General features: G+C 34.7%; 1 protein-coding gene across 1 annotated transcript in view; it reads right to left on the bottom strand.

The window, feature by feature from the left end:
- Positions 1–1,452: 1,452 nt before the first annotated feature.
- The window catches only part of DACH2 (dachshund family transcription factor 2), a 647,092-nt gene continuing 624,803 nt past the window's right edge, over positions 1,453–23,741 (bottom strand). Inside the window, exons 8-12 of the mRNA XM_032756222.1 lie at positions 20,823–20,971; positions 20,550–20,697; positions 19,008–19,154; positions 17,724–17,789; positions 1,453–1,502 (exon numbers count right to left, since the gene is read on the bottom strand). Coding sequence (XP_032612113.1) covers positions 1,453–1,502; positions 17,724–17,789; positions 19,008–19,154; positions 20,550–20,697; positions 20,823–20,971 — 560 coding nt within the window. The remainder of the gene's footprint in view (positions 1,503–17,723; positions 17,790–19,007; positions 19,155–20,549; positions 20,698–20,822; positions 20,972–23,741) is intronic.

Below are 23,741 nucleotides of genomic sequence, written 5' to 3'. Positions count from 1 at the left end.
GCATCTGAATACCTGAGAGTAGGGCAGCTACTAGCACATGCTTTCCTTGATTGTTAGATTGACTTTTAAATAGTGCAAGCCTGAATATCGTATGTTTGCCTATTGAGGACTTGCTTTGTGTGTTATGGCAGGGGCTATAGTATGCTACCAGAGCAGGCCTACTTAGCAAACAAAAATCTTAGGGATCTTTGTCCTTTATAACACAGAAAGAGCTTGTAGTCCTATCAGGACTCTCAAGATTTCCATAAACAAGGATGGTGTGGACATGATAGTGAGAAGAAACATCTGTGGATTTACCAACATGGTTCCAAAGTAGAAGACCAACAGTCATTGGGTGACCAGCTAGAATACTGTGAGATACAATACATTTCAAAAGATAGGCAAGGAGTGGGAGTGCCACTGCCACTTCATAGGAAAACCTGAGAGGTCTTATAATCAACCAGAATTTGAGTGAGCTCCAGTATTTTACCAGAAGTGAACCAAGAGAAAGTAAGAGCACAGATTAAATAAACTGTAGGGCAGGGCTATAACTGGCCTTGGTTTTTCTCTACACCGTGATGGGCACTTGGATGTACAAAGAGACTTGATATTTTGGGGGGCCAGAGAAGATATATACCCCTTCCATTTTTGTTTGCTTTTCAGTGTAGGTGGCTCTAGAATAAACTTTTGATGATAACAGATACTCAGAAAATATTTTCTAGTTCTTGGTGCACCCATTTTTCCTGCTTCCCAGTGTAACCCTTCCTCCTGGAAGCAGGTTCACTATGCACACATAACTAGGAAAAGGCAATCCAGTGTGAATCAATATAACAATCGAGGACAGGAATATCAGCCTGCTCAAACAGATGAACTGAAATAAAAACTGTGTTCCTATCTGCTTGAAAATAACAAAACTAGAGGAAGATTTGCAAGCATCTGGCTAGTTCCCGTATTTTGATTTGCACTGACTCTATGTTTCAATGACTGCAGTTGGCAGTTTGAAAAGAAATACTCAGTGACAAATGACAAAGTCAAAATGTTTTTATTTATGCTGAAGTTTAGCAAGTACATTTTTAACAAAGAAGGTGTACTTTAACATTATGTATAGTAGAACAGGGAAACCATACATATAAGTTCCTAGTCTCTAACACACTACTGCATTTTTTTAAAATTTAAAAGACAAAAAGCCAAGTTGAAATGAGCATAGAAAAGCATCAAATACGGTCAAGTTACTTTAGCCATTAGGACTTAGTTCATATTTTTAAACTGGTCAATCTAATGCAAGAACAAAGTTTACATCATTGCTTTTAAAATGTACACGTGTTTCTTTTTTAACGTAACATAGATTAAATAGCTCCTTCAGTAAACAAAGCTTTGCTGATAAACAAAATTGAAATAACTCCATGTTGAATAGTTTCAGAGATAAACTGGAATCACAAGCATCTTCATTTATGTAAAGCCAGCGAGGACCTTTCAGGCTGAATACAACTGTTGTGCCATTTCTAAACAGTAATAGTTACCTCCTTTAAAAAAAAGAAAACAAGTTAGTTCTTATGAAGAGTCATTCTGATACGTTCTTAAAAATACTAAAACTTCTATCTTCAGGAACCTAAAATGATCTGATGTAACAGGCTCAATTTAGTGTTGGTAAAATTTAACATTTCTTAACATTTCTATATTTTCATCTGTCAGTTTTCAAAGATCCTTCAAATTTCACGCTATAGCTTCTGTTCTTCTTTCTACACACAGCACCGGAGACATTGAAGACTGATAAAGGCTCTTCATGAACTAGATTATAATGTCTGTAATAATCTATATTACTTTTTCTTTTTGTATATAATGGTGCATCTGAAATACCATCCCTATGGTTTACCAAAACAGGGGGAAAAGAGTATCTGGTTATGATCTAAGATAATGACAGCTTTGTACATTTAAAATTTCCTCTCCCGGGTTAACCCTGAGACTGTGTATACTGCATGAAGGGAGACTAGTTCTGAATATCGTTTTAGCTGCAGTGTTTAGTCAAACTGGTATCCCTCTAAATGATAGTCATTAAAAGAGCCCATGCCATCCTAGAGTTAGATAATATTTAATTTGGGTGGGTAAAAGTTATTGCTGGAAACTTTTTTAAAAAAAATTTATTCTACCTCTTTTTGTCAAACCTTGTTATTTTCCATAGCAATGGCTTATAACCCAAGTCTCTATTTAGACGCATCACAAAGATTGGTTTTTGGTTACAAAAGAAGTAAGAAAAGAAATGTGGATGAATCAGTACAAATCCATTACCTGTGTTTGATAAATACTTAAAGATAATGTTTCTGAGTCAAGTGCTTTATTTTCACATATAATGGAGAGGACATTATCATTGTTGGACCAATATGTCTAAAATATTAAGTCAATCTGGTCAAAGCTTATCAGGAGGAAAGCATACCCTTTTTAAACCTTGTGTATAATATCTTTAAAATCTTTATTCTTTCTGTGTATCAGGTATCATGGTGAGCAGCAGAATTTTCTAGATAATACCTCAGAACCAAAAATAAAGATGTAGTAAGGTAATAGATAAATAAAAGATTTGGGGTTTGGGTTAGTCAGACTCATGGAGGGTTGGACTTCATCAGAGGGCAACCAGACATTTTCCCAAGAAGCCCATGGACTTCACTTAAATTTTTCCAGGGACCAGAAGAAAACAAAGCTTGAAATTTTGGACACTGGTAATTGTTCCAACTCCTTTGTGGAGTCTGAGAATATTTACTCTGATGAATTGACCAAATATTTGCTCAGTCCTCCAGTCTACCTCATCCTTTGTATACACAGCCTAAATGTCAAAGGAAAGCTCTTCGACATGAAATGACAGTCATTTTACCAGGATTGAAATTTATACAATATAGCTAAAGCTTAAATCATGCAACACAAATTGTGAACATTACAAACTGGAAAGCAGTAGCACACACTATGTCCCCTTAAAAAGGGTACATGAACTCAGCAATGAATAGCGAAAGACAATCACCATTTGTCCTTTAGAAAAATGCAGTTTCTGAAAAATTTCTACTTTTGTTATGTTTATTTCTTGCCTTTATTTAGAGACAGAAATATTTGCCCACATCCTTTATGTGTCTGCTTACAAGACCTGTTAGGAATAGTTCCCATAGCTGCTCAAAAATTGAAAGAAAAACTAGGCTAGCAAGAAGAAAACAATATTAAGTGAATCAACTTTTCTACCAGAATACCATAAATTGAGATTTCATCGTAGTAAAATTTTTCTCCCAATTTTGAGGACAGTAGCAAAATAGACCCCTGTGTAGCATGTTGTATAATGTTGACACATATTTGGTTACTGTTTTACATGTGCCAATGCTGAATGATCATAAGGAAGATGCCAGTAATGAACTGCTAACTGACACTGATCCTTGGAGCAATCTCAAAGTTTGCCACATTTCAATTTCAAAATGCATTTCAGCTATAATATGAGTGATTTATCACTTAGTAGTAGCTGTCAAAGTAATCTCCTAGATAAACCAAAAACATCTGGAACCATAAACAGAGAGGAGGAGTAGCTGAATTTTAATCCAGACCCAGTGTGCTCACTTCATTAGGAACAGGAAACAGCTAATTAGTAATGGAATGTTTCATGTTCTTAAAAGGGTTTGTTCTTGAGCTCTAAACAGAGATGATCTGATATGAACTCTGGATGTCAATAAGATTAAAGATCAGGAAGAGAAACTAACAAAGTCTCTCCAGGGGAATGTTACAGAGCTTGAGAACTTAAAAAGAGGGACACACGCTGACATCTGGGGAGAGCTGACAGAGTTTATTGCTTTGGGATTTATCAGATAGGTAAAAAGGGGAATTTGATACATACAAATGTGGCCATTTTTAAAGTAAAAACAAAAGTCCATGCAACCCTTCCTTTAGCACAGCACTGCCTGACATGGGCATATGCCATGACACAGAAGGTCAGTGTGGACACTCCATACAGGAGATGAATCTCTCTTAATCAGTTGAGTTATCTTTACTGGGCCACAAATAGCTGCTCCGAACTCAAGTAAATGTGAGACTTGCCCTGTGGTATATATCCTAAGCCCATGAGCTGGAATAGCTAAAATCATGTGTCATAAACAAGGCAGATACATGGGAAAAGGCCAGAAAAAAATACACATAAGGAGTCCTCATAGTTCAAAGAAGGTAAGTTAAACACATTTACTTATTTAAACAAAAGACACTAGTTTATTTTGAAGTAACTTAATTTGGAAATTCTATTTAATGATGAGACTTTCTTGGATGTTATATTTTTAGTCACCTGTCATTGTTATTTATTTCAGATATTTGATATTAATAAAAGTTTTTATTTGACTTGCTTCAATCCTTCTCCATGACTTATTTCTAATTTGGCATTATTTCACTGAATTGGGCTAAAACAGTACATCTACTCTATATAAGCAGACCTTCTACAGCCCATGAAGAATACCAGAATCCAAATGCTTATGCTTTAGAAAACATTCCTTCAAAGCATGGAATTACTGAAATGTCACATCGATATGAATTAATGTAATATTTTTAAGTGTTTAGAGTGGGTGGCCATTCCAGCAGAAATTGCATGTACTGCCATGGGGAACCTCTTATTAGAAAATGGATAAAAACTCAGTTGGCTTTTTGCAGAAGATGCTTGATGCTTTTGTCACATCAGAACTTAATGCTAGGGCAGACGTGAAAACAACACAATGGATTAGATTGTGTTTAATGTAAGGAGGGCACTTTAGGAGGAGCATTAAATCTTTTTGATCATTAGAGTACCATATAACACATTGGAATGCTGCTCTATTAGATTTTTAGTAGGCATCAAAATGATGATAACAGGTATCTGCCCCCAGCCAATGGCCAGATCTCCTCTAAGTAAACAGTTAAAAATATTTGAGGCCATTTCCTGGGCAATTCAAGCCAAATGACCCATTTGGTCCCAATCATTTGAACATGTTAGGAATCTGGCTATGTCTAGACCAGAGAGTGAACAGTATAAAATATCCATAATCTCACTGACCCATCTGTCTTTCTCTTTTCTTATGCCTATAGATTTTTCATTCTGTTTGCTTGTTAATAGCTTAATAAAGAGGAAGCAAGACTGGGGATGGGAGGAGAAAAGAAAATAGTAAAGGGATATTTTTAGCAGCTTGGGTATCTGTTTTTATCATTGCATTCTTTACAAATCAAGAATGTGCTAGTAGAAAGGGATTAAAGGACTTGCTCCACCATCAACAGTTCAAAGGAAAAACTGGGTGTGGTAAAATCTAAAATCTAGAGCTCCTTATATTTTCTTAGAGAACACTACAGGCCAAGTGTTTCTTTTAGAAATGAGAGCTCCAAAGCAGTGATAACAAATATCGATCATTTGCACAAATGATTTACCACCTGATATAATTCCTGGTAAATACCAGGTCAGACAAGAAGTTATTTCACAGTAATTGCAGCTTAAAGTAGGTGTGTCTGCATTTTAATTTGTCTCACACTATTTAGAAATAGCATTTTCTCTGTCTTAAAAATTCTTCCACCTACTTACCCCACTGGGATTCTGTGTGAATTAATGTGATAATGTTTTTGAAGCACTATGAACTCCTTGCAAGAAAGAGGTTAAAGAAGTGTAAAATGTGTTCAGTCATTATTATGACTATCCCCTAAAAACCTGTGAAACCCATTCTCTAGGACATTTTTCCTGTATGTGTAAGGTTCTATTTATCAGTAATGAACAAACAGTAATTAAAAGTTCCATATTTTAAGGATTTGAGTATGAATTCTAAAGAATTTACAACACTAGATAAGCAGGTAACTGCTACAGCACCCTATTCGTGCCTATGACCAGTTGGAGTTCCGGCATCAGTGTTCAGGCTGCACAGAAAAAACAATAAGACCTGGTCAAAATTTCATTCGAACAAAGGAAATTCAAAATCTACTCAATGCACTTCACTGAAAACCACAAACTCACTTTATAGTATTTCGCTGTGCTATATATGTTCAAGATTTGAATAAATCTCTCTGCAATTAATGTATTATTTTATTAGGTTTATCCCTTAATCAAATATTCATTTATGAGTCTCATTTTATTAAAAATGAAATTATACAAAGGTGAGCAAAAGCATAGATTTACAGTAGTTTAAAGCTTAATCTTATTCTCTAGGGGTGATATTGACAATATAAATATGGCGTAAATGATATTCCCTAACTCTAAAATATGCTTATGAGCCCCTTGTGCATGTTCTTCTTCTTTACAACCTGCAGCAAAACGCATAACTAGCTTAATAAGCAAGGCATTTAGGAATTGTTTTTTCCTCCACAGTCTAAAACATTAGTAAAGGCCTATACCGTTTCTGTGAGTCAAAATCTTTGATAATGACTGCAATGTTCCCTCAATATGAGATTTCCTTCCCTGACAGGATGGTTATTTGAAAGTAATTGCTCACTTTTTATTTTTCAAAAAACTACCAAGAACTGTATCTATAATGTCTTTAGAGGTTTATATTTACAATAAAATGCATTTGCGATTTTTCCTACCCAAGGTTCATGTTTGCTTCCAAATGTCTCCTCACCACTTGTTTACCTCTATAAACAATGGGACTGCAATACGAACTAATAGAATTCACACAGGTATACTTTAGGCTATCAAACCTTTCTTTCGAGGTAGCTAAGCTATTCTTGAACTATTGTTAATATTTTCTAATGAGTTCTCCAGCTAAGAAGTAAGTTCTATGTTTTCTTTATGTTGCTTAATTAGTGCTGTGCTCCTGATTTACAAATGGGCACTATATTATTTAGCAGCAAGTAAGATAATCTCTTGAAGGTCATGTTTTCCTAACCTGAATAAGAGAGAGATAAAATAATGTGCTAGTTAATGCTCCACTTGTTCTCCACTTCAGTCTTAGATTCAATCCTAATTAAATGTAGAATTAATTGTAGAAACTCAACTTTAGTTGTGGAAATATGTTCAGAACATGATATTCTCAAATCAAAGAAGTGACAGTAGTGCGGTTAGCTTGGGGTCCAGTCGGTTATTATTGCAGTAGTATAAATATGAGTTACTAATTTGAAAGTAGGAAAAGCAGACAATTGCAAGCAAGGGGAAGATATAATATAGTGTTTGATTACTCTTTGTCTAGAGAAGAGCACTATTTTGGAGTCATTTTTTCAGAAGGTTCTGGTGCTTATTTTTAGAACATGACATATTTTTTTAAAAACAGAGGTTTCTTGAAAATAATAACCATTTGGGCTCATTACCCTTAAAAATATCTGACTTACAATTTATTCAAAATGAAGACCAGGATACGTCAATAGGTCATCTTTTTTTGTGCAAATGGTGTCATAATGGAGTATCAAACTATCTTACTAACTTGTAACTCACCCTGGTTTTGTGAAATAATTATTTAATACATCCCCTTCCCCTTTATTGAATCTCTAGTTCTTAGAAAACATACCCTAAAAAGGAAGCATGAATGCCCTTCTGCTCACATGTGGGGATAAAATGTAGAGATATCGTTAACCATAACTATCTATGGGAGAGCCCATCCTTTAGAGGAAGTTTTACACATCACTTATAGGCCAAATAGTTCACTCCTACTGAAATCAGCATTAGAAAACACAAAATCAAATTTGAGTGTATTTTATAGGGCACAGTAATAATGATATCTTGTACTTGCCATGCTTATCAGATAGTATGTATCTAACTTATTGATGAGGAAGAATAGGGAAGTATTATGATACCTATTTTACTAAAGTTAAGGCAGAGAGAAGGTAAATGACTTCTCAAAGTTAGTAACTGAGTTAGCGAGTTAGTAACTGAGAAATTCTGACAACTAAATCAGTGCTCTTTCTGCCACTTCATTGTGCCTCTCATATACTGGTTATAAAATGGCAATAGAAGTGCACGTGTCCAGTACAGAGATCTGCAACTGTTGAGCCACATTAAGAGCTTTAGAAGTACTGAAATTCTATTTTTCATCTGAGAAGAGAGAGGAAGGGAGAGGAGAATAAATAAAAACTAACACATATGGAACACTATGTCAGGAGCCATTCCACATGTACATATGGCATATATGGAATGCCATCCTCTTTCATTATTTTCTTGTTGTGGATAATGCTACAGTGAAAAGTGTGAATTATGTTTCTATGCCATTTCTCTAAATCTCTAAATAATCTGAGATCTAGTCCCCCACTTTCCATAAGCATATAAGTTACAAAATGTTTTTTCTTCTTCTTTTTTCTTTTTTTTTTCTGAGACAGAGTCTTGCTCTGTTGCCCAGGCTGGAGTGCAGTGGTGTGATCTCAGCTCACTGCAACCTCCACCTCCCAGGTTCAAGCGATTCTCCTTCCTCAGCCTCCCAGGTAGCTGGGACTACAGGCGTGTGCCATCACACCTGGCTATTTTTTGTATTTTTAGTAGAGACTAAAAATTTCTCCATGTTAGCCAGGCTGGTCTCAAACTCCATACCTCAGGCAATCCACCTGCCTCGGTCTCCCAAAGTGCTAGGATTACAGATGTGAGCCACCGCACCTGGCCACAAAATGTTTCTTAAAAGTCTAATTGATTTGAGTTTTGTACAGGATGCAGATTGGAAATATTTTAGGTAACATTTTAAAATATAGTTAAGTTCTATTTTTAAATAACTTTTAACTACTACTTTTGTCTGCTAAACTGATAGAAGAACACTATAACACTCGATTTTAAACAAATCAAAATATGGAGGAAAGTGAAAAATGAAAGTAATAGATAAACAAATGTTAACTTGTACAATGTTAAAAATGATGACATCCAACATTTCCCATAGAAGGTTGAAATGCAGTTACCAGGAAATGGTAAGATTTGAGGGCTTATTAGTTCTCTCTATTGAGGGTTTTTCCTCACTCATTATTAAATGGTTGCTCACAGATGCTGAGATCAACATTGCATTTATTCATTTTTATTATTTTAATGAAAACAAGAGCACTTAGGCATTTGTGAAATGTTGCAGGAAGTCAGGGATCCTGAATGGAGGGACTGGCTGGAGCCGTGGCAGAGGAACATAAATTGTGAAGATTTCATGGACATTTACCAGTTCCCAAATAATACTTTCATAATTTCTTACCCCTGTCTTACTTTAATCTCTTAATCCTGTTATCTTCGTAAACTGAGGATGTACGTCACCTGAGGACCACTGTGATCATTGTGTTAACTGTACAAATTGAATGTAAAACATGTGTGTTTGAACAATATTAAATCAGTGCACCTTGAAAAAGAACAGAATAACAGCGATTTTCAGGGAACAAGGGAAGACAACCATAAGGTCTGACTGCCTGTGGGGTCGGGCAAAATAGAGCCATATTTTTCTTCTTGCAGAGGGCCTGTAAACGGATGTGGAACTAGGGAAGATATCGCTAAATTCTTTTCCTAGCAAGGAATATTAATAACTAATACCCTGGAGAAGAATGCATTCCTAGGGGGAGGTCTATAAACGGCTGTTCTGGGAGTGTCCGTCTTATGTGGTTGAGATAAGGACTCAAATACACCCTGGTCTCCTGTAGTACCCTCAGGCTTACTAGGGTGGGGAAAAACCTTGCCCTGGTAAATTTGAGGTCAGACTGGTTCTCTGCTCTCAAACCCTGTTTTCTGTTGTTTAAGATGTTTATCAAGACAATACATGCACCGCTGAACATAGACCCTTATCAGTAATTCTGCTTTTGCCCTTTGCCTTGTGATCTTTGTTGGACCCTTATCAGGAGTTTCTGATTTTGCCTTTGCCCTGTTTCCTCAGAAGCAAGTGATCTTTGTTCTCCTTTTTGCCCTTTGAAGCATGTGATCTTGTGAACTACTCCCTGTTCTTGCACCCCCTCCCCTTTTGAAATCCTTAATAAAACTTGCTGGCTTTAAGGCTCAGGTGGGCATCACGGTCCTACCGATATGTGATGTCACCCCCGGTGGCCCAGTTGTAAAATTCCTCTCTTTGTACTCTTTCTCTTTATTTCTCAGCTGGCCAACACTTATGGAAAATAGAAAGAACCTACATTGAAATACTGGGGACAGGTTCCCCTGATAGTGAAAGAACAGGAAGATAGGAAAGAAATGTTTGTAAAATAATGATGCTTTCTTGAAAGCTAATAAAGTAATTGGTGGAACTGTTGCTCCAAAAATCATTTGCATTACTGACAGAAAGTAGATTCCAGCTGAAGTATGTGGATCATTACCAATGTTAATTCTCAAATATTAAAAAAGTAAAATGTAAACTTGAAAGGGTCAAGAGGTTAGGGGCCTTAATGGAGTTGTGTATAAAATCCAAAAGAATGTTTTTCTTTAAATTCATTTTAATTTCCAAAAGGTAATGTTACATGTCTATTATAAATGAAAAATAAGTTCTTTATGTAATGTGATAAGAATCCAGTCTAAAATTATTAAGTGGCCAGAGTGGTGGTCAGCCTGTAACCAGATTTTGAGAGGTGAGGTGGGAATCACTTGAACTCGAGAGGCAGAGGTCGCAGTGAGCCAATATCATGCCACTGCACTCCTGCCTGGGTAACAAGCATGAAACTCCATCTCAACAAATAAAATAGAATAAATAAAATAAAATAAAATAAAATAAAATAAAATAAAATAAAATAAAATGTAAAATTAGATAGCAAGGCTCTGTTGGAATCTAGTTCTGACAGATAGGGTGAAGTGATTTTAGTAAGAATAAAAAAGTTTGTTTCTGTTACTATTTCAGCTGCTCCACACAGTTTTAAATAGAAAAGGGAGTTGTGTGGTATTTGTCTAAATTTTATAAATATTATCCTAATCTTTACAAACTTTTAAAAGCAGAGGTGATTATTAAATTACACTTGGTTTTAGACTATTTTGATTAATTAACTATGAAGTAGAGAAGCCTCTGCCCTTTCCCTGAACCCCTTGCACTGTTTTGCATGGGATAATACTATATATAGTCTTGTTACATATCCTAACTAGCTAACTAACTATGTGAGATTTTTACAAGAATAGATTGATAGTGATGCACAGTTAGATAAATGAGTGAGAGTTAAGATTCCTGTGTTTTAGTTCCCACTGTCAGTGGCAAGCAAATTAACTTAGGTTATTTTCATACTTACAAAACAGTGGTTAATCACATCTTTCCAAACTACCTCCCAGAAATAATCCTCCTAGAGGATATTATTTAAAGGATAACACAAAGTACACCATGCTATACATATAATAGGTCCTGCCTTTCTTTTTTCACTATTCCAATTTTAGGCTATGAATTCCTCATTCTCAGAATGATAAGTATCTTGGAACAGAACCTCCACAGATTCATGTGGCAGCAATATCATAATTTTAATTTTTAAGGTACTATGAAAATGATGGCATATGATTACAGTCTCCTATGAAAATGCTGTTTGTGGCCGGGCACGGTGGCTCAAGCCTGTAATCCCAGCACTTTGGGAGGCCGAGGCGGGCGGATCACGAGGTCAGGAGATCGAGACCATCCTGGCTAACACGGTGAAACCCCGTCTCTACTAAAAATACAAAAAATTAGCCAGGCGTGTTGGCGGGCACCTGTAGTCCCAGCTACTCGGGAGGCTAAGGCAGGAGAATGGCGTGAACCTGGGAGGCGGAGCTTGCAGTGAGCCGAGATCGCACCACTGCACTCCAGCCTGGGGGACAGAGCGAGACTCCGTCTCAGAAAAAGAAAAAAAAAAAAAAAGAAAATGCTGTTTGTTTTATTTATTAAAACACAAATGTGGAAGTAAAAAAGTAAAACTTGACTTAATCTTTTAATCAGGAAAGTGTTTTTCCTTTTGCATGTCCTTCAGGTATATCTGGGTTGGGGTTGGCATATGGTGAATTCTAAGCTTAAAAAATTGTATATGTAAACAGGATGGGGCATAAAATAACTGGTCAAGCAGTTATCAGAGTTAAGTTAAACAGCCCTTCCTAGATTATAGTAAAAAACACCTGTTAATTAGTGAATTACTCCTGTAGACTCAACATGCTGACTAGCAGAACAACTTATCATGGCTGGCAAGTCTCACTATTTGCTATCCTGCAATTTGATCTGTTATATAATTAACATGTAGCTAGAACTTCAAGTCTTTGATCTATATATGAGATTGTATGTTACCATCATAATTACCATGACAATCTTGTGGTCACTGAAAATAATTTTGTTAACAATGCATGTGTGTGGTGCAAGCCAATCCATGACAACCAGGCCCTAAACGATTAAGTAATTAATGCAAGCTCTTCCCATCCTCCTAAGAAAAAATTAGGAGTATAATCTGTATTATGGTCTGACAGATATTTCACAGCAGAGAGGTACCACCAGTCAGGATAAAAATCCTGTGGAGGATGAAGAAAGTTGGAGGAAAATACTTTCTGAGAAAGAAAATAAAAAGACAGAGGCTATTTAATAAACTGTACAGAAAAAAATTTTTGCTGCTTTAGAGAAAGATGCTGAGATCTTCTCTGTGGGGTGTGTGCTAGAGTCTTTTCCCATTGTATCATGATCATTGCAATAAAGTTTCTCTAGGAAATAGAAGGATCCTACTCTTCAAGGAAGCATTTAAAAGAAAATTTTTAAGACCTACTTCCCACAATTCCTCTGGTCTCTGACTTGCTATATACCTTCACTTTATAAGAAAATATTTTCACTTTACAATGGGAACATCAGAGTACCTGTGTATATCTTCCAACACAGTACAAGGCATCAATGGGAGGGAAATTAATAATTAATGGTTGATGAGTTTAGGGTAGGAAGCAGTCAGTGGAACCCCTAGAGATAGAGAAAGATGGAGAGCACACTGTGGTGGAGGAAGTTAGAAAAGTCTATAATAAAATTCCATCTGTTCTCCTTTTAGTTTTTCTTGTCATATCACATACATGGCAATAAATCATATGCGATTTATTTTTTCTGGCTCCCTTTCACACTCTATCACTTTTCTTACTATTCTTCCAAATTCTACAATGATAATCCTATTCCAAGGGTAGTTGTTTTCAGGAAATATTGGCATGGCATCTTAACTTCTTGGGAGGAATGTTGTTTTAGGTTAGTAAGCAAGTACCAAAGGGAAAAGATAATAAGGAGGTCTAAGGGGTCAAGGAAGGATAGACACTGTTCAAATTGATTTTGAGAAAATTGATAAAAATAGACATATTCGCATATATTTTATGTTATGAATATATATTAAATGTTCTATGCCACAAGGTATGCATATTAAATTATGCCCTAAATTGTAATTTTTAATATATTATAATAGATGTTAAAATGATATTTGCTGCTTTTGCAGTCAAATAACACTTTTTTTGCTTTTAATTCTTCAGTGGCAGCTTCATCAGTTACTGCATAGATGAGATCATGACTTTTATATCTTTGAATGGCCAGTCTGTACTCTTAATAAGATCCTTTTTTTCTGAGCAAAAATGGTTCATGAAAAAAAAAGGTCTAGTAGGTTTACTTTTACATCAAATTTTGGTTTCCTCTCACATGTAGATTTGACTTAGTATCTACTTCTAGTGTGTCAGTAGCAAAAGGAATAAAAAATTATTTAGGATGCCACCACATTTATGGAAAAAATATCAGAGGAAAATATATTCCAGTGCTAAATCATCTTATGTCTTTGTCAAATATGTATACATAAAGTAAAATGTAAAAATTATTCACAGAAATTGACATTCCATGGGCAAAACACAGTTACTCATTTTGTGGTTTATTTTTTTTTCCCCCAAGCAAATGCAGTGGCAGATACAGGGGAAGTATGTCACTTGACATTATCTCCCCTGAACTTTAGTATTTTATTTTATTACTATAAAGTCAGTTCATGATGGCAGTTGTCTATTTTCTAAAATGTAGGAGCTTCATATTCTGTTTTTGTTTTACCTATTGTTATTAAGATGTTAACTTCAATTTTTTTAAATTTAGGAAACATGCACTGTCAACTATACCACTAGCCACTAACAATGAAATATAGTCATACAAAAGTTAACTAAGGTATAAACATGCAAAAGAAGAAGTCTCCCTGAGATCATAAAATGATGTTATTTTCTGTTCAGCAGTTCATGTTACTGCTGTTCATGCTAATTAATTAAAGGAGCTGTTGCAGTAATGTGCAAACAGGGAATCTGAGAAACTGAGAGGGCTTTTAGGTCTCCAAGTGAAGTTAAGTCAATCTGGGCGCAGGCAATCAAATGTAATGAAATCACTTGTCAGTGCTAAGCTTGCAAAAACTGTGAAGTTTGACTAGGGAGTAAAAGGATTATAATTAGATTTCCAATAGGATAATAACTAAATGGCAGAACGCAGTAAAAAGAAATATTACTTTGTTAGCTAATGGTACTGCTGTTCAGTTTTAGTTTTTATCAGCACACTTGTAGTTGTGCTAATTTAATTTGCTTTTATCAGCAAAAATGCACTATACAAATGGCACTTGAATGTCATTTGCAAAAAAATCATTGATCTGAAGGTGCACTTAATGACACCTGGTATGTTTATTTTATGTGAAACAGGGATTGGTTGATAAGATGGTTGATGTGCTATCTTGCAGGCCCTCAACTGAGTTATAGGAATTTGGATGGAATGACACTAGCACAAGTGCTCCACCAAATCCTTCATCTCTAGAGAGAGTGGACATAACCATTGGAGTAGTGATCACCAGAAAACATTCTGTAGGAGTTGCTATGGTAGACTCCAAAAATATAAAAGATACAGATATCCTTTTATGGAAACTTGGTCTATGCATATTATCTTCTCTGTCAAACAACATTCAAAGCATAAAAGACATGAAATAACTAAGCTGAAGAGATGTATTATATACATACAATGTATTACATGTAATACATTTTGTAGGATACATTATATATATACTATATATAGTAAATATATATAAAATCTTATATATATAAGATTTCTGGTACATGTGCAGTTTGTCTGCACTAAAACGCATGTGGAAATTACCATAAACCTGGATATGACTTTTTTGCTTCCAGGGGTGGCCAGGTAATGTTTTTCCAAGTGCCTTTTAAATTCTTAAGATGTCACAGTGGAATCAATTGAATTTCAAAGGGAGAGTACTAGGTGAATGATAGATTTCTATCTAGCAGAGCTATTGACAATAGGAAAAGAAAGAACTTTACTGATGCTGGAATTATTTCCTGTGATGGAGATGAATTTTGGAAATGGTATTGTGTTGGTATACGTGAACTGACCCTCACAAGCAATGATAGGAAATGATCTTCCAATTTAAAAAATAGGTTTCAAGGGAGATGGAAAAGATTAAAACAGTATCAAAATAAGTCACAAAAAATAACTATAACTCACAAAATCAAAATTATTAGGAAGAATAGAAAAATAATGGCTAAGCTTGCATTTGATGTTTTCCAACATTATACATTTTCTGAGTTTCATAGATACATTCAAAAGTAATGTTTTTATTACTTTTTATTATTTTACAAATAATAGGCAAAATGATTGGGATTTTTAGATAATTATTTGACCTGACTGATTTGGTAAACTCTATTTAAGGTTAGTTCTGATAATATTTGTAGGCACCTATTTTCCTGGCTAAAATAATAAAACATTATTGCTAAATTTTTTTGATTAAATTGTGATTCTACTGTCGTATTAACATAAGACATTAACTCTAGTTTTTCATAAGGAGATGATAGGGGCTTTATCATTTACAGTGCTTAAATGTTGTGCAAAGAGAAGATATAATGTGTATTTTTCCATTATCACATTTATATGGAAACTTATTTAATGTAATGTAAAAGACAGACATCCAATAAAGAATTATTAACCCACCACATTTTACCACGTACAGACAATGTTAAACACAAATACTAGACAGTGTAATTTTTAATTTGGAAAAAAATACAAATCAATTTCTTTGCTTTAAAATAAATTACATCTCATTCCTTTTAAGATTAATCTAACTCTCATATTTAGCAAGTAAAAACTTGTAGAACTTATTAAAAGTATGCACAATGAAAACAAGTATTAAATGTGTCCTTCCCTAAGTACAAGTAAATATGCAAAATCCATTCTTGGTAGACTTCATAAAAGAATTTGGAAACGAAGAGTGGATCTACCTTTTGCTTATATCTCCTAATTGCCCACGAATAAAATATCACTATTTGTTACATGGAAATGAAATAATTTTAGGGCAGTTCAAAAGCTTGTATTTCTCTCAGAGTTAAGAAAGATGTTACTACTATGAACTAAAGGTATCATATAAATTAAACAAACAACAATAAATCAGAGGTGCAGGTTAAGAGATAATAAAGATAAAACTCACTAGTAGTGTATTCGGATTACCCTCTCCAGTTCCAAAGCTGACCTTAAACCCACTCAAAGCAGGGCACAATCAAGTTCAATGTTCCTTAAAGACTATGCCTATATTTGCGTGTCACTGATTCAGAAGGGATCAAATGCTTCAGGCTATTCATCTCTACCATGGAGCTGGTATATGATGGCAACCTCAAATACCAGGCCCACAACTAGTGGGGCGCTTCTTAGTGAATTTTGCTGTGATGAATTGGTTGGACAAACATTGAATCCCATTTGAATTGGTTTTGCTCATATAGACACAGCCTTTAAGCTGAGGGAATAAAGCAGGCAGGCAAAAAAGGGATAAGAAACAGCAAAAGCTTCATTGAATGAGTTAAGCATGCATGCTTTTACACCTAACATAGTGCATTAGTTAGGTCTACGCAGCTGCAACAGAATCATGCATCACTAGAGTATCCATGAGAGCTAACATTTCTGGTTTTATAAAGATGACTTGTAAAACCACACGTAAAACAACTTATGAAGCTACCACATAAAATGGTGACCCTTAGATGAACCCAAATGGGTATTTTGGTCACATCCAGTTCTGTTGCCTTTATGAAGATCCACTCATCACATAGGAGAAAGGCACTGATTAATTCCAGCGAGCAACATATTCATAGTTGTCTTCATTTTCCGAAGTTAGGAAATAGTTTTCTCATAAAAAATGTTCTTTATTTTTTATTAGAGTGAGGCATTTTATCACAATAAATGTGAAAATAAATGTAATCTGCATGCAAAGGTCTAGAAGTGCATTGGAATCACACTGGAAAATTTTCAGTGGTCACATTTAACTCATATTTTTATGTGCTTTTGCACTCCAGTGAGACTCTATATTGATTTGTTTCATCTGTTTTCTTACTACTAAATATTTTCAAACATCTTTAAAGATGTAAGCAATTGTGATAATCATGTAAATCACAAATTATAAGTCATGATCTGATTTTTATACTTAAGTGGTCTCTAAGATTAACATCAAAATTTAAAGGATGAAAAAAATGTTGTCTTGAATACCTTCAAAATTTTGATAGGTGACAATTATTGTACCTGTGGCTTTTACAAACAGCAAAGTGGTGAAATTACAAAAATACCTCATGGTATTGTACACTTTTAAAAGGTAAATTACATTCCCACTTATGCATTTTTAGAATATGCCTGACATACAAATGTGTATTCTTTTTACAGCTACACGTATTTGCTCACATTGTATATGTAAAATTATTAGTCCCTATGTAACCAGAGTTATTGGGTTTTCAAAGCCATGTTAAGTATTTTTTTCCTCAAAAAACTGCAAATTGCTTCCTTTGTCATAAAGTAAGAAGTGTCAAAACTTATTTATTTTATTTATATGAAGAGTATCGTCACAGGAGCTCATCCCCACCTCATCCCCAGGGGTCACATATTAAGCAGTCATAGAAAGAAGTTTTCAGTTGACTGTACCTTGCAGAGCAGCACTATCATGAGGAGTCCCATTGTTTTCTATTTCAATATCTGGAATTCCAGTATCTGAAATAAATGACATGCAAGATTAAGGTACAATTAGGTGGTTCCTGATTCCATTTAAAGGGAAAACTCCAGTAAGCCAGTACTTTGGTCCTATAGATAACATAAGACCTTGGGTGGCATTTTTGTTTTTTGTATGTCTGTCTGTTTTTAATGGTAGGAGGGATGATTATAAACTGCAGCCGAATTTTACAATTGAGCATATATTTCTAGGTATATTGTAAATACCTCTATTTGTTTTCATTCTGTAAAAATAAATCTTAGGAAAATAGTCTGTCCATTAAAACCCCCTGAGACTATGAGGGTAACTTGCCCCCATCCTCATGGTATATTTTCCCTTTGTAAGATGTGATTGATGATATTATTTATGACATATATATAATCATATATATATACACACATATTTATATATATGTATGTGTGTATATATATATGTGTGTGCATATATATATATATATATATATATATATATATATATATAGTAAGTGCAAGTGAATACCAAAATACTCATTATGGTTTGTGGTCTTCATGTAGTACTGGCTCTAGGGGCAAATGTTTTATGATTGTGCTGTTCAGGTAAAACCTAGTAATTTTGATGTAAAAAGGTTCTGTTTGTGTGTGTACATATTTACTTGAACATTTACTTGAATTTGGGTCTGAGTGAGATGAAACAGTATTATGAGGCCTCAGAATTAAAAATGGAATCAGAAATTTTGGAATTAAGATCTTTCATAATTCAAGCATCTCCGTTTACAGGATCTGCAGGGATTTACTTAGAACATGTTTTTTCAACCCGGTACTCCTCAGGCATGGCAACACTGATGCAATCTGCATTAAAGGAACAAGCATTGTATAGCTAATCACAATACAGTTCACCAAACATCAGCATAGTCTAACATGAGTGGCCCTAATGCACCTACATTTTAGGTGCAGAGTGGTTATCAGTGTGATTGCTTCTACTGCAAAAGTCAGTAGGACTTCCTATTATTCCAAGGCTATTTGTATCTCCTGAACAGCGATTATTTTGACTGGATTTAATTCATGATCTAAAACACTTGGCCTCAAATTGATTTTTTAATCATTCCTGGACAAAATATGTCTGTGTTTTCCTCTCTCCCTTCCTTTCTTCCTGCCTTCCTCTCTTTTTTTTCCTTCTTCTATTTTTCTTCAGTCAGTTTTGCTTTGTTTACCTTGAGTGTGAAAGTCCAAATCAGACATTACCTTTTAACATCCTCAGGCCACTGTCACTAGTGGTGGCTTGCTTAAGTGCCTGCTCCACTTGCTCCCGGCGCTTTGATTCAAATTCCAAGGCTTCCTGCAATTTTCTCTTGGTTTTTTTCTCCTTCTTCAGGCGCTTTTGCATGGTAGCTGAAATGTAAAAAGATAGTTTGCAAAGACTTGAGCAATGAAATAGGGATGCCAGTTTTGATGAATTATAAGCCACAGATATATAGATACAGAGAGATATAGAAATATTTCACTTGACACATGATTAGCGTTCTTTTGGTACTAATTCTCATTAGGGTCATCTAAAGAGTGCTTTATTTACTGTATTTCAATCACACAACTGACTTCTTTCTATTTTCACATTTCCAGAGTGTATGTTCCGTAATACACATGCATTTGTATGATGGCGGCAGTGGTGGTGGAGAATTGTCTTCTACTTTGACTCTCTATATGCATTTAATGATTCTTTAAACATTTTATAATTCTCTTAGGAAAAATATTCTTATTATTCATCAGGTTACTGATTACTATTCATATTTCAAAATGCAAAAATAATCCTGAAAATATATATTAGGTTGCAAAATATAGTCTTTAAAACTGAAAATGGCAAGCGTCCATTCATCTGAAATGTTACCAGTTCTAAAGGCAAATATCTGTCTGTTTAATGTACATATCATCAGTCTCTCTCTCTCTCTCTCTCTCTCTGCCTCTCTCTTGCTCTTTCTCTGTATGTGCATATACAGTCATAGGCTGCATAATGAGATTTCAGTCAATGATCACCGCATATACAATGGTGGTTCCATAAGATTATAATGGAGCTGGAAATTCCTATCACCTAGTGACACTGTAGTCATCGTAATGTCCTAGTGCAATGCATTACTAGTGAGTATGTGGTGATGCTGGTGCAAATAAATCTACTGTGCTGCCAGTCATAAAAATAAGAAACTTTCAACTAGGAAAAACACTTCTATCTCAATTTTATAGATGAAGAACCTGAGTCTTTGACAAGTCAAGAAATTTACCCAAGATAACATAGCTACTAGTTTTCAAAGCCTGAAGACCAAATATCACATAGGTAGTTGTTTCAAAGTCGAAGGACCATATAGTTGGCCAGGGGACCAAGGTAAGTGACCTCCAAGGTTTCATGTAGCTATGTTGTTATTATTATTATTATTATTATTATTATTATTATTATTATTATTTGAGACGGAGTCTCGCTCTGTCACCCAGGCTGGAGTGCAGTGGCACAATCTCAGCTCACTGCAAGCTATGCCTCCTGGGTTCACACCATTCTCCTGCCTCAGCCTCCCAAGTAGTTGAGACTACAGGTGCCTGCCACCACGCCCAGCTAATTTTTTTTTTTTTTTTGTATTTTTAGTAGAGATGGGGTTTCTCCGTGTTAGCCAGGATGGTCTCATCTCCTGACCTCGTGATCCTCCTGCCTCAGCCTCCAAGATATCTCGGAGAATATTTCTATTAGTATTGAAAATACCTCCAACATAATATTCACTCTGTAATTGAACTTGTAAAACTTACTTCTGCTTTGAAGCTCAACTGCAAGTTGTCTTTCAAGATTTTCTCTAATTTCTCTCTCTCTATAGAGCTCCAGTCGCAGCTCCTTCTTTTCTTGTTGAATCTGCTTCTCCTGGATGCGAGCATTATCCAAAGCAACTTTCAGCAGACCCTGTCAAGGTACAGGAAATGACATGCAGTTCATCTTATCTGTTTTAATTTATCAAATATAAAATAATATATGTAGGTGCTAATGTCTTGTATTACATTTATTTTGTTTATAGAAATATTGTTGACCTGAATGTTGGTCAACAGAGTCTCCACGGAGGACAGACTATCCGCAAAAATGAATGGTCCAGGGAATCCAGCGGGCAATGCCTGCCCAGGAGTCAGCTGTATCTTGTCCAAGGGTGACTTCATTAATGGAATTTGAACTGGTACCTCTTCTGCAAAAACAAAATTAGTATCAGAAGGTTCACAGATTAAGAGCTCAAAAGTCTCACTAAGCCACCTCTACTAAGCATCTATAAAGATTTTGTTTCTAAAACTAAATGACTGACATTCTCATAATTAGAAGTCATATTTATTCTCCAGCTGCCTTTAATTTCAAAAAATAAATATTTCAGTAAAGAACTTGTGAAACTGAAACAATGCTTATGGCTAAAGAGGTATAAAATCTGGAGAAAAAAATTTAAGATACATACAATTGACATGTGCTTATGAATATCTATAAATTAAATATTCAGATCACTTCCTGGAAAAACATAAGCAACATTTTATTTTTTCCTCTCTAAATCTATGAATCTATCAATCAATTTATTTATCTTGATTATTTTAACAGCTTTATCGAAACATAATCTACATACAATAAAATTCACCTATTTTAAGTATACATTTCAATTTTAGTAAATTTCTAGAGTTGTCTAATCATTACCACAAATCTATTTTAGAACATCGTAATTTCCCCTATAAAGACTCCTCATGTCCATTTACAGTTAATCTTCTTTCCCACCTCAGCCCCTAAAAACCACTAATTTGCCTTATCTCCAAAGGTTTGCCTTTTCTGAATGTTTCATATAAATAGAATCCTACGACACATGGTTTTTTGTGTCTGGCTTCTTTCTCTTAGCATGTTTTTTAAGCTTATCCATGTTGTGGCAGGTATCGGTAGTTTATTTTTATTGCTGAATAGTATTTTGTTTCATGAATATACTAGCTTGCGTTTAAACATTTTCTAGTTGATGACTATTTGGATTGTTTCCAGTGTTACTTTTTATTTCATGGAATATCCCTTATCAGAAAACACATATGACATAAAATCACAAGTTACAGCTATTCTCCTCTTTTATTTTTATGTTGTATTCTTCAATATTCTCATTACTCAATAAAGAGCTATGAGTAGAATTTTTGTTTATAAATATGTTTTATATTTGCTTCAAACAGATATATCTAATTATAAAGGGAATCCCCTCCTACTTTGAGAACCCTGAATACTTGGTTATTCTGGCTGACAATCTTTCATATGACCTGTATGAATTAGACACATTTTCTTCTGTAACTACATATGTAAAAAGAAACTGCCACAGAGAGGTAATCTTGGGATGTTAACGAAAGAAATTCAGTTACTCTTAGTTGAGTTCATCAGCAGTGCATGATGGGGTGAATCACAGCACCTCAAACAGTTACGCTGCTCACTGGAGTATCTTAATTTCAGCAAGAGAGCACAGGCGAAGTTTAAAAAATACGCATCTCTCTGGTCAGAAAAAAAATCCAGCGACTCCATATATGTCTAATGAGACTCACTCAAGAAAAATGACTTGGCTTAAATCTAGACATAACCAATTTCACATGGTTTGGAAACAAAAAAATATCTATTGGTTCTGGTTCCTATAGGTACGGAATATGGATTTGTCATATATTAAGACTTCATTTTTCTATTGCAAGCAGCCTACATATGCAGTGTGCAGAGTCTTGAGCCCTATTCATTTAACAGTTACCTTTTGCTGTGGAATTTCTTGTGTGGCAAGTTGTGCCATTCATTTGTGGGAAACTTCAGTGAGATTACTTAGTACTATCTCTGAATAAAAGGCTCTTATTATATATCACCTTTACATTTTTTATTTTTCCAAACCAATAGCAATTTAAAAAATGCTATATGATTATATTAGAGTCAACAGTTTCATACTTTTTGAATCCAAATATTAAAAAGAGCATTTGTTTATTGACCTTAAATAATTCAATAAAATGCATGAACTATACCATTAATTTTCTTTAGCACAGAAAGCTATGAGAATAACTTCCCAGGAATTATTTTTTAGTAAAGCTTTGAAAACAGTATTTTGTTCACAGATGCAAATGTTTTCTACAACTCACCTGTAGTTTATTTTCATACTCTAGTTATGTAACTCTCACTATTTAAAATTAACCCTAAACTCTTACAAGACATTTTTTTTTTTATAAAGTCAGTGGTAGGTTTAGAAGAGGTAAATTATTCCAGGGAGAATCAGCACATTATCACAAATTCTGTGACCTTATTCAGCTACATGGTTTCTTTTGAAGTATTATCTCATAAAAACACTATTAAAACATGTCTTAGGCAGCAGATATAAGGTTTCTAAGGTACATTTCTCAACAATTAACCACAGTGTTATGCTTCAATTGCATTGTTTGATGTCTATATTTAAGTAGTATTTTTTTCTTCTCCACGTGAATGTATTAAGTGGATGAATGACTTTATAATGATGAGATATCAATATTTATAATAGCTGGAAAGGTTCTGTACTTTTATGCTGATGCTTATAAATCTTAAAGTATTAATTTATGTAGCCTGGAAAAACTACTATCATAAAATGAAGTGCTACAAAGTTATAACATTAACTTCCTGCTGATTCAGAGACAATATAATCATTTCCCTGAATAAATATTTTGTGTCAAGGACAGAGTTCTTAAAATAATGGATTCATTGTTACATATCACCTACTCATATGTATAACCTCAGTGGTGAGACTCTGAGGGTTACTTTACAAACAAGATAGCTGAAAAGGAAAGCAATACATTCAGTATGCAAAAAACAAAATTATAACTACATTAAATTTGTTAGAAGTCTTCCATTTGAAGATGAAAAAATGCCATTAAATTGGCTGAAAGGAAAATTACTATTGACTATGAAGACAGATTGCATGGTCTATGGTTTGTAACGTTGCTGTACAGTAAATG

This window comes from Hylobates moloch, unplaced genomic scaffold, assembly GCF_009828535.3.
Source record: "Hylobates moloch isolate HMO894 unplaced genomic scaffold, HMol_V3 SCAFFOLD_7, whole genome shotgun sequence".
Lineage (NCBI taxonomy): Eukaryota > Metazoa > Chordata > Mammalia > Primates > Hylobatidae > Hylobates > Hylobates moloch.
Note: the sequence above shows the minus strand (reverse complement) of the source record. Positions and strands in the feature narration are given on the sequence as shown.